Here is a 12,042-nt window from a genome sequence, read left to right as displayed (position 1 = left end):
GGTCGGCCAGAGAGTCCCCTAGTAACAACAGTAACGGCGGCTTGGGGGAGGGGGTGCGGGGAGACATGGGCCCTAATGTGCTGGTCTGCCTGGAATCGGACCTCAGCCCAGCGAGGCGGCGCTGTCAGTACAGGGGACCACACCCAGTCCCCGCTCCAAGTGCCCGGTATTCTGGGGACAGGCCAGGTGCAGCCTGCTGAAATATTTTGCTGTTCAACCTGTCTGCGATCAATTCCTTCCAAACTCGTATCTTCAAACGTCATCAACCTGCCTGCTTATTTCTATCAAGTCACATGTAATTAGGGCCCAAAGAGTCCGGGTCTGGGCGGAGGCCAGAGCATGCCCCCAGGGCCGCGTCCGGCTGTCACCTCTGCGCAGACCCTGGCTGGGTGGACAAGAGCTGGCGAGGAGGCAGGGCCCGCCCCCTGTGCCTGCGAGCGCCTCAGAGGCGGCTCAGGCTTTACCGGGCTCCAGTCCTGCTTGGGGGTCTCCACCTCTGCAAACCGCACCCCCACCCACGCCCGCTGCCCCGCCCGAAGGTCCCCCAGGTGCAGGGCGGTCACCTCCCGGCCCCACGCCGCCCCCCCTGGCCTGGGGGGCCCAGCCCAGCCCAGCCCCCACAGAGTGGCCAGAGGACCCGGGAGGTGGCGGCCCGAGGGGACAGGGACCCCGCCACGCCGCCCCGTGGTCGGGGTCGGGCGGACGGTCACCCACCGCCAGGGCCTCCTGCAGCCGCCGCCGCTCCCGCTGCTCCCGCCGCCAGCGCTCAGTCACGTCCCGCAGGGACCGCTCCAGACGCCCCGCCTCCGCCGGCCAGGCCGCTGCAGGCAAGGTCACCCCATCGGAGTGGCTTCGGAGGGGAGGGCCCGGCCCCTTCCACAGCCCTGCGCCCAGCGTGCTGCAGGCTGGGCCCTCGGCAGCCAGGGCACCCAAAAGACAGCCTGTGCCAGCCTCGGGAAAGGCCCTGGGTCTCAGGACAGTGGCCGTGGACACTCGTCTCCATCCTGGCGGCCCGCTCCGTGGTGTGGACAGGGGTGGGGGGCACAGGGTGGGTTCCTGGGGCGCCATGGTGGGGGCCCTTACACAGAGGGCCCTGTTCAGCCAGAGGTTAAGGTCAAGAGGTCAAGCGGTCACCCAGAGAACAGGGACTCAGCCCTGCCCACAAGCTCGCAGGCCCCCAGCACTGAGGGGGCTGGACGCCCCGGCCCCAGGCGGGCTGCTCGCTGCCTGCGGGGCCCCCGCCTCCACGTGGACCAGCATGTCTTCGGTCGGGGTCCGTCTTACCCAGCAGAGCCTCGTGGTGGAGCTGGGCCGTCTGGATCGCCCGCACTATCTCAGAAAGACAGTCCCGATGCTCCTCCCGGTAACTCTGGAGGAGCCCCCGAGAAGAGGACTGAAGCGCCTCCATCTCTCGTTTCAGCTTCTGCAAAACAAGGACCCGCACGACTAAGGTGATGGGCATGACTGCTGCTCGTCACAGCGCACTCACAGGACTTCCCCAGGGTGAGGACACAGCCCACCCCGACGCGACCACACGCAGGTCGATCACGACCCAAATCTGTTCAAGCCGACGCCCTCAACCCCAGACCCAGGCAGGCTCGCCAGCCGTGAGATTCAGTGACAGACACGCCCGGCTCACTCCCAGACACTCTGAGCCCAGACCTGGGGTCTGCACTTCGCAAAGCAGCCCGCGTGACTTTACACACTTACACAGTTGAAGCACTTAAGAAAATCAGGCCTTTCGCCAGCTTCCTTAGGAAGCGCAGCCCGCGGCCCAGTGGAGAGCTCGCCTAGGACATTTTTCCGCCTGCTGTTTACTTCCTGCGATGCGGGGCTCCCCTCCCGGGAACAAAGCTCTAATCTACTCCCCAGGCGGGAGAACAATGCCCGCCTGGGTTATAAATGTGCGCAGCGGAATTCCAGGCACACAAACACTGGATTCCAGAGCCCCGGGAACAATGCAGCAGCCCGACTAGACAGTGTCCTCCACAGAAGGTGCGGTCTTTCTTCCTGAAGTGACTTGAAGGTGTGTTGGCTTGAAAACCAGTCCATGGAATGAAAGAACCGAGGTGCTACTCTTTAATACCAAACACTTAACTCATGAAACCCTAACTGAACTGAGATACATGTTCTTTGTTCCTTTTGTTAAGTCTTTTCTGGCTATCAAGTGGAGACCGTTTCAGTTTGTTTAGGAAACATTTTCATAAACCATCAAAACTAAATTGGATTAAATTATTTTTACTTTATGGAATGCACATAAAGTTATATACTTCATTGAAGGATGGATTAATTTTACCCAGTTGGAAGAGAATGAAGAATTAATTCCTTACAAACCCACTCTAAATAAACTAATGCAGTTCATGCTGGGGTGGGGGGCGGGTGGAAAAAAAACCACCCTAAGGGCAAATTAATCCTATTTACAGATGGTGTTTCTATTGTTGTAATGATGATCTTTTTTCCTTCTAATCTTTACCCGGTCACACTGTTTGTAACAAAAGGTGAACAACGCTCCAAAGGCGTCCACCTTGGAGAATTGCCAGTGGACTGTGTCTATGCTTCCCAGCTCCTGTCAGGAGACACGGTGGTTTTAAAGGAGGTGCTCTCTTGGATAATCTGCTGTACTAACGCCATTTAATCAGATGTGTACAAGCCAGTTTTCTAACATTTGACGCAAAGCGTAAGTGAGAGCAACTGTGATGTGTGAAATTCCGCAAGCAGGTAAACGCAGCACTTCACCTCGTGGCCAAAACCCGTCTCTCTCCTATCTCTGCACGAGGTCTCAATCCTGCTCCGAGGCTTTGCCTTCTATTCATTTCCGGAAAGCAGAAGGCCCACAGTGAGCTGTCTCCACTACTGATGATAAAAACGGTAATCACTGCGTAGTTTAATAAACAAGACCAAGCCAGTCGCCAGTAATGGAAAATCTACATATAACACGCTGAGGGGCTTCGCTTCCTAAAACTAAGGCGTCTTGTAGTTCCACGAGAGCAGATCATCAAGCTTCCCCGGTGGCTCAGTGGTGGAGCAGCCACCTGCCCGTGCAGGAGACAAGGGTTTGATGCCTGCTCGGGAGGATCCCACATGCCGCAGGGCAGCAAGGTCCGTGAGCCGCGACTGCTGAGCCCGGGCTGCAGAGCCTGGGAACTGCGACTGCCGAGCCCAGGAGCCGCGGCTACTGAGGCTGGTGCGCCCTGGAGCCTGCCGTCCACAGCAAGAGAAGCCGCTGCAATGCGGAGCCCAGGCACTGCGTCTCGCGTCCGCTGCCACGCGGATCCCGGCTCGAGCTGCCGCTGGGGAGACCCAGGGGCTCCCACAGTCTCTAGCGGGGGAGGGGCCCGCCTGTCACAGCTGGAGAAGAGGCCAGACAGCAACGAAGACCCAGCACAGACGAATATAGACAAAGTTATTTAAAAAAGAGCAGATCCACCGTGATAAATCACAAGGGAAAACAATATTTAGAAACCCGAACGTCCATATGTACGTGAATCACTTCTCGGTACAGCGGAGACTAACATGACATTGTCAGTCAACTAAACTCTCATAACATGAATGCTGAGCACGTCTGTTTTGACAGGCACGACTCACACAATTCCCCAGAAAACAACCACTCTCTCGACTGAACATGAACGCCCCTCCCGCGAGTGAAGACAGACCCTGGGAGTCCTCACCTGGGCGGCGCGGCGGAGCCGGGTCAGGGCCGAGCTTGAGTATCCTCGCCGGGGCGTCTCTGCCCTGTGGTCCCTTCCAGTCACTTCCCGGGACTGTGGCCCAGAAAAGAGGAAAAGACAACTTGGAGCATCAGGACAGACACAGGGGCCTTTTCTCTGAGGGAGATACTTCTGGATTGTCCACAGGGCGCCCATCTGCCCACAAGGAGCCGCTGCCCAAGCTGAGGGCAAGGTCAGGGGCCACAGGGCATCAGCTCAGTCACTCAGTCGTGTCTGACTCTTTGCAACCCCACGGACCACAGCACGCCAGGCCTCCCTGTCCATCACCACCTCCCGGAGTCCACCCAAACTCATGTCCATCGAGTTGGTGATGCCATCCAACCATCTCATCCTCTGTCGCCCCCTTCTCCTCCCGCCTTCAATCTTTCCCAGCATCAGGGTCTTTCCCAATGAGTCAACTCTTTGTATCAAAGTATTGGTGTTTCAGCTTCAGCATCAGTCCTTCCAATGAACATCCAGGATTGATTTCCTTTAGGATGGACTGGTTGGATCTCCTTGCAGTCCAAGGGACTCTCAAGGGTTCTCCAACACCACAGTTCAAAAGCATCAATTCTTCGGTGCTCAGCTTTCTTTATAGTACAAGTCTCACATCCATGCATGACCACTGGAAAAACCATAGCTTTAACTATACAGACCTTTGTAGGCAAAGTAATATCTCTGCTTTTTAATACGCTGTTGAGGTTTGTCATTGCTTTTCTTCAAGGAGCAAGTGTCTTTTAATTTCATGGCTGCAGTCACTTTGCAGCTGCAAACAGTGATTTTGGAGTCCAAGAAAACAAAGTCTGTCACTGTTTCCCCTGTTCCCCCGTTGATTTGTCATGAAGTGATGGGACTGCACGGCACCAGCCACCAAAGCAAGCTTCAGGGACCAGGCTGGGCGAGCAGGGCCCAGGGGCAGGGCGGGTGCGGCGGGAGCAGCGCTTGGAAAGGCCTGAGGTGAGGGGGTCAGCCCGCGGCTGGGGGGACAGCGGGGGAGGGGCCCACAGGGCGACTTGCAGCCGAGGTGCAGGTTCCAAAAGCTCACGCCGGCGCCTGCGGGGAGGACGGGGGGAGGGGGCAAGGCGCTCCGACTGCGGCCGGCGGGCCCTCGTGGTCTGGGCGGCAGAGCATCACCTTGGGAACAGCGATGGGTCAAAGGCTCAGGATGGGACGGAAACACGGACCTGGCCTGAGCCGCTGGCGGGGAGGTGCGGTGAGGTCCTGGGCACAGACAGCTTTGGTTTTCCTTCGATCCGTTTGACTCCCATGGGGTTTAACTAGGTGTTTGCGCTCTCACACCACGAGCCAGCGAACGCTGCAGTTTCTCCCCAGAACAGCAAGCACACGTCCCCATGTAGTGAGAACATGTGGTTAAACCACCCATGACCCCACTTTTCCACGCGCCCGGGATGGATACACACAGCTCAGAAGCCACACAAGAGGTGGGTGCGTGCTCACTTCATTAGCGGGAACTGCTGCTCATCTTCTGGGGGGCGGGCAGAGGGCAGAGGCGATGGCCGGGGGTCCAGTGGGACATCCCGGTGCGGACACAGGCCCGTCCTGTCCGGAGAGCGTGTGCTGGGGGCCTGCAGCTGGCTGGTGGGACACTGGCCCCCGGGCGGGGGCCCAGGGGACACGGGAGGTAATGCCAGCAGCAGGAGAGGCCCCAACAGAGGCCCCGAGGCGTGTGCTTGGAACAGGGCACATGTAGCCGGGAGGCGGGCAGGATCGAGCAAAGACGGGACCAGACGCTGAGCCCTCGTCAGAGGCCCACCGCCCAGGGGACGGGGATCAGCAGCTGAGCAGCTGGGCTCGCAGGAAGGGCAGCCCTGCCTGGAGCGCCAGGGGACGCAGCCGACACGGGTGACAGACCCTGGAGGGCAGGAAGCCCCCGCTGAAGCAGGAGGCCAGCGCCCTGCCGGCACGAGGGGCCGTGTGGCACCGGCCGGAGGAGCAGAGGCTGGGGAAGTGGGGAGGCGGCTTCGGATCTTTCTCAGGGAGGGCGAACCCCAGGGAGACAGAAAGAGGCAGGAGTCAGGCGGGGTGAAGATCAACACGAACACACAGGCCCACCCAGGCAAAGGACACGGGGCTCATGGGCGACTGTGAGCCTGAACCCAGGAGGGTCAGTCCCGGGAGGCCCGCGGGAACCGGAGACTCGATCCGGCCATTGGGACGACAGCCGGGCCTGCGCGGCAGGGGGTGAAACGAGAGCACCATTTCGGGGCAGAGTCCTTGAGCGCTGGACACACCGGTGTGGACACACACAGTCTGCTCCCACCGAGGCCGAGGGGCTGGGCCAATGGTGTCGGGGTGCTGTGAGGGTACGCGGGATGGTGGCCACGGAGACTGAGATTTCTCTGTCAATTTTCAGAAAAGAATATAGGGACTTATACATGCTTGAAATTTTACAAGCTCTATCTGACATTCTATATCTAATGATCTTACATGTAAAACAAGCAAAAAAAATGTCTCAAAGAGAAACTGGAAAAATGGTTGGTATTCTGAAGCTCCCCCACTGGGAGAACATCTGATCCAAATAGAAGAATTGATGCTTTTGAACTGTGGTGTTGGAGAAGACTCTTGAGAGTCACTTGGACTGCAAGGAGATTAAACCAGTCAATCCTAAAGGAGATCAGTCCTGAATATTCATTGGAAGGACTGATGCTGAAGTTGAAGCTCCAATACTTTGTCTACCTGATGCAAAGAACTGACTCATTGGAAAGGACCTTGATGCTGGGCAAGACTGAAGGCGGGAGGAGAAGGGGACGACAGAGGATGAGATGGTTGGATGGCATCACCAACTCGATGGACATGAGTTTGAGCAAGCTCCAGGAGTTGGTGATGGACAGGGAGGCCTGGTGTGCCGCGGTCCGTGGGGTCACAGAGGGTCGGACACGACTGAGCAGCCGAAGAACAATATGCGGTGACACTGCAGACCTTCATGAAAACCCCAGACATGAGCTCAAGCTTATTCTCCGGGGTGAGCAGCCCCGGCCACAAGGGATTCCAGGTAGAGTGACCTGCCGGGGGCGGCCCAAGCCCAGGACACTGAGGCTGGGGAAATGCCGCAGATGGGGTTCAGGGTGTCATGTTCCAGCAGTTCAGGCCGGCTGGTGGCCAAGACAAGCCACACCACAGGTGTGCTCAGAAGCACCAGAAGACCACAGACTTGAAGGTGCGCTAATAAATTAACAAGCACTTTGTTTAAAGCTAGTGTGACTCACCCTAAATTACCAGGCAGTTTCAGCGTGACTACATTTTTTTCAGTGAAATGACAGGGTTATCTGCGGGGAGCCAAGTCTGAAGCTTGCTTCCCCTGGGGATGCTCAGGAGAGCCTCCAGGGAGCAGGAGTTATTTAATGCGGGTGTGCCGGTTTTCTGTTGCCGCCGTAACAACGCATCACAAGCTGGGGGGCTACGACCGCGCCACTGTTTTCTCTCCCGTCCCGAGGCCAGACTTCCAACCCAGGCGAGGGCAGAGCCGCCCGCCCTCCGGCTCAGGGAGCCCTCCCCCCTCCGTCTGGTCCTGATGTGGCTGGGTCCCCGTCCTCGAGTCAGTGTCTTAAACATCTCCCTTCTTTGTCTTCCGTCACTGCTGCCTCCGTCCTACACAGACTCATGGGAAGGCACCGAGGCTCCCCAGATAACCCAGGGTCGGCCCCACATCAAATTCAATCCTGTCTGCAGAGATCTTATCCCTGGTCAAGGTCACGTCCACAGCGTCTGGAATCGGGAGGGAACTGACATCTCCGGGGGCCACTTTGCAGCTGACCAAAGGTGGCCACGGCAAGTCATGTAGGAATAAGACAAAGCAGGATCCCCCAGCATTCCCCATTTGTGTTCCCTCTTTGTCAAAGTGAAGGACAAATCTGCAAGAGAAGCTGGGCAGAGCTGCTTTGAGCCCTGCCTCCTTTTTTTCTGGCTTTGGTGAGGGAGGCAGATGATGTGGGTAGAATCATACAAAGGTTCATCTTTGGGGCCAAAGGGAGAGGTCCACAGCTGACTGCAGTGGTGGGATTGTAGCCGTGAGCTTACTGAACACCAGACCGTACGTTTCACCCGAGTGAATGTCTGGTACCTGAGTGATTCCTCAATAAAGCTGGCTTTAAAAGCACAGGCACCTTGCTAACTTACTACTCCCTAAATACTCATGAGCACAGAGATAATAAGAAATCAGACCTACAGATGGTTCAGCATAAGAAGGTATTTTAAAGGGTCCTTGCTGGGTGAAGAAGAGCATCTCAACACTTTCTTCTGCAGAGCCTGAAACAAATCCGGATGTAATTCAGCTCAACCCCGAGACACGTAAAAGTATTACCTCCGCCAGTTTCAGGTGAAGAAGAGCATTCTCCGTTTCCAGCTCAACTATTCTCTCCTCTTTGGCCTGCAACCAAGGATCCAGAAAGCAAAATGACCAGCATCAGTGAAATTCACCAGCAGCCGCCGCCACCCCCAGAATGATGGCTTATGCACAAGGGTGCAAGCTCCCGGCTGGCAAGGAAGGGGGCAGGCGGCAGTGGGCTGGAGGGACACCTGGGGCCCCGATGGACCCCCAGACCCTTTTCTGTGACCCTGGGCCCCAGGTGCGAGCCCCAGACCAGCAGCTAGGGGCTTGCTAGAAACCCAGAATCTGGGACCCTCCCATCCCAAATGGACCCAAGTCTGCATTTCAGTAAGTTCTCCAGGTCACGGTGGGCACATTCAATTTGGGAAGGCAGGGCTCCACAGACCCTGCTCATCAAAACCCACTGCTTCTGTCCTTTAATTCACTTATTCAAAATACACTTGTTAGAAACCTACTGTGTAGCCAGGGACCTTCCAGGGGCTGTGGAGTCAGCACCCTCGTGGGGTAACTCACGCGCCCATGGATGGAGCCGGTGAGAGGAGACAGCAGCAGCTCCGCTAGAGCTGAAACAGGCAATGGGAGCTCGGATAGGCCACTCCCTGGGGGGGCGGGGGGCGGAGGGGGGAGCCCGTGCACAGGCCCCGCGGCAGGAGTGACTTAGCAAGCAGAGGCGCAGAGAGAAGGCCGGCCAGCCTGAGGCACAGCGGCGAGGGTTCCCCGAGCCCGCGAGGGAGGCGTGAGCAGGCAGGAGGGAGCTGCAGAGTTCTGGGCGGAGGAGTCTCAGTATCAGCCACGCACGGATGCTGAGCGGGCCAGCTCCTGGGGGCCTGAGGGAGAGGACAGCGCCAGTCCCCGGGAAGGCGGGCTCAGGCGGGGCCCTCCCGCTGGGGAGCCCTCCTTCCCCCAGGCTTTGACGAGCGGCTCACAAGGAACCCGATGAGTTCAGGACACGCTCTTTGTGACTGCTGAGAAAACCCGAAACCTGGAGCCATCTAGATTTCTGTTATCACATGCAGTCAGTTTTACCTCGTAAAATATAACGCCTCAAATATTTCCCTGAGAGTTCGCTTAATCCTAAGATCCCACCAGCTCTTACTTCGACAGGTGCCGTGGTCAACGCCCGCCCCCAACCACAGCCGTCCTGAGCGACAGCTCACACACCACTCGCCCAGCTGAGTGGACGATTCAGAGGCTCTAAGTACATTTACAGTTGTGCGACCATCGCCAAAACTAACTTTAGAATACGTTCATCACCCCCAAGAGACCCACAGCATCACCCCTGACTCCCCACACTCAGCGCCGGGAAACCACTAACTCACTTCCAGCTCCTGCATTCCGGCCAGTTCCGGACACTGTAAGTAGATGGAATCACAGGACAAGGGGGCCTCTGTGACAGCCTCCTCCCCTCAGCACCACGGTTTTAAGGCATAACCGCATCGCGGCATGTTTCAGCTTCTCGTTTCTTTACTGCCTGATATGATTCCATTGTTCGGAGGGGCCACACCTGTCCACTCATCAGCTGAGGGCCTGCAGGGTGGCCTCCCCTCTTGGGCTGTGAGGAACGGGGCTGCTCTGAGAGTCCCTCCCTTTGCAGAGGACACTCTCCTCACGCTTGAGCGTGCCCTAGGATTGGCACGGCGCGCAGGACCCGTCTGCAGCCAATGGAGGAAATGCCAGGCTGCATCGATTTCACACCCCCACCACAGCCTGTGCGAACTCCGGCTCCTCCGGCCCCCCAGCTCCCCTCGTCTTTCCGATGACAACCCTCCAGGGAGTGCGCAGCGGCACCTCGCTGGGGTCTGGTCTGGACGTGCCTGGTGGCTGGTGGCCCCGACCATTGTTTCAGAGGGCAAGCCTTACCCACCCTCTGGGGGTAAATTTCCTCCAAAGCATCTGGTTACCTTTGCTGATACCACTCGTTGCTATGGAGTAGAAACATCACTGGCTTCAGTGTATTGACCATGTATCCCACCACCTTGCTGAGCTCATCTTGTTCAGTTGCAAAGTCACGTCTGACTCTTTGTGACCCCATGGACAGCAGCACGTCAGGCTTCCCTGTCCTTCACTATCTCCCAGAGCTTGCTTAAACTCATAAACATCGAGTCAGTGATGCCATCCTACCATCTCATCCTCTGTCGTCCCCTTCTCCTCCCGCCTTCAATCTTTCCCAGCATCAGGGTCTTTTCCAATGAGTCAGCTCTTCGCATCAGGTGGCCAAAGTATTGGCGTTTCAGCTTCAGCATCAGTCCTTCCAATGAATATTCAGGTATGATTTCCTCAGGATGGACTGGTTGGCTCTCCTTGCAGTCCAAGGGACTCTTAAGAGTTTTCTCCAGCACGACAATTTGAAAGCATCAATTCTTTGGCTCTTAGTTTTCTTTATGGTCCAACTCTCACATCCCTAAATGACTACTGGAAAAACCATAGCTGACCTCACTTCTTAGAGCTAATAGTTTTTTAGGTGGTTTGGTGGGGGGTGAATTCCTCAGGGTTTTCTGTGTATGAGATCGTGTCATGTACAGGTAGTCTCCTTTCCTGATACACATGCCGTCCCCCCTCCCACATTATCTTATCTAATCCTCATGACTAACACTGCCAGGATGATATTGGACACAAGCGGGGACAATGAGCACCTGCCTCTTGTTCATCATTAAGGACAAGGCCTGGCGTTCGCTGTGGGTTTGCACAGGTGCCCTTTATCAGGTTGATGGATTCCTCTCTGTTCCTAGATGGCCGAGTGCTTTTTCACAAAGGGGAGTTGAATATTGTCGAATGCTTTTTTCTGGGTCGGTTGAAATAAGGATGGAGGTTTAGGCCTTTATTCTAGTGATGTGGTTTATTACATTACCTGATTCTTTTTGCTAGACCAACTTCGCATTTTGGGGATAAATCCAATCGCAATTTAGTGATGATGTATGACCCTTTATATATAGTGCTGGATTCAGCTTGCCAATCCTTGTTAAAATTTTTTGAATCTACATTCATAAGAGATCCTGCTCTGTAGATTCCTTGAGGTACTTTTGTGTGGCTTTGGTGTCAGAGTGATTTTGTCCTCACGGAGCGGGAAGTGTCCCTTCCTCTTTTATTTTTTGGAAGTTTGTGAAAGACTGGAGTGAGTTCCTCTGTAAATGTGTGGTAAAATTTGCCAGTGAAGCCACCTGGGCCTGGGTTTTACTCTGTGAGGGTTTTTTTCATTTATTAATTTCTTTACTTCTTCCAGCTCTGTTGACATTTTCTAGTTCTTGAATCAGCTTTGGTAGTTTTGTCTTTAAAGCATTTGATCATTTCATCCCAGGTATCTAATCAGTCCGCAGTGTTGCTCACAGTATTCTCGAATAATCCTTTTTATCTCTGCAAGGTTGGCAGTCAAGCCCTCTTTTATTCTTGATTTTATTAACTTGAGTCTTCTCTCCATCAAGCTAAAGACTTGTCAGTTTTGTTCATCTTTTCAGGGAGCCAGCTTCTGGTTTTGCTGACTTTCTCTAGAGCTGTCCTTTTGTCTGTTCCTCTTATTTCTGTTCTGATCTCTAGTGTTTCCATCCTTCTGCTCGGGTGGGTCTCATTTTCTTTATCCAGTGTGTCCTGAGGTAAGGTTAGGTCATTGGCACGAGATCTACCTTTTTTAAAATATAGGTGTTTAAATAAATTTCCTTTTAAGCACTGCTTTGGCTGCATCCCATAAATTTTGGTGTGTAGAACCTTGATTTTCATTCATCTCAAAATATTTCCCAATTTCCCTTTGGATTTCTTCTTTAATTTGTTGGTTATTTAGAAGTGTGTTATTTAATTTTTACATATTTGTGAATTTATCAAAGTCCTCTCTGTCATAAATTCCTGACTTCCCTCTATTGCAATAAGATAATGTATTGCATCTGATTTCTGCCTGTTTCAAGTTATTGAGGTTTGTTTCACGGCCTTGCCTGCCGCCAGCCCCGGGCCACCCTGCCCACCACGCAGCCCCGCTCAGGTCACCCCCGGGGCAGGTCA

General features: G+C 55.1%; 1 protein-coding gene across 2 annotated transcripts in view; it reads right to left on the bottom strand.

The window, feature by feature from the left end:
- The window catches only part of KIF25 (kinesin family member 25), a 43,675-nt gene that overhangs the window by 28,929 nt on the left and 2,704 nt on the right, over positions 1-12,042 (bottom strand). For both annotated transcript variants that reach the window (XM_043457280.1, XM_043457281.1), the window contains exons 2-5: positions 8,029-8,094; positions 3,669-3,761; positions 1,285-1,423; positions 715-821 (exon numbers count right to left, since the gene is read on the bottom strand). In XM_043457280.1, the coding sequence (XP_043313215.1) occupies positions 715-821; positions 1,285-1,423; positions 3,669-3,761; positions 8,029-8,094 (405 nt within the window). The remainder of the gene's footprint in view (positions 1-714; positions 822-1,284; positions 1,424-3,668; positions 3,762-8,028; positions 8,095-12,042) is intronic.

Source organism: Cervus canadensis, chromosome 33 (assembly GCF_019320065.1).
Source record: "Cervus canadensis isolate Bull #8, Minnesota chromosome 33, ASM1932006v1, whole genome shotgun sequence".
NCBI lineage: Eukaryota > Metazoa > Chordata > Mammalia > Artiodactyla > Cervidae > Cervus > Cervus canadensis.
This window is presented reverse-complemented; position numbering and strand designations above follow the sequence as displayed.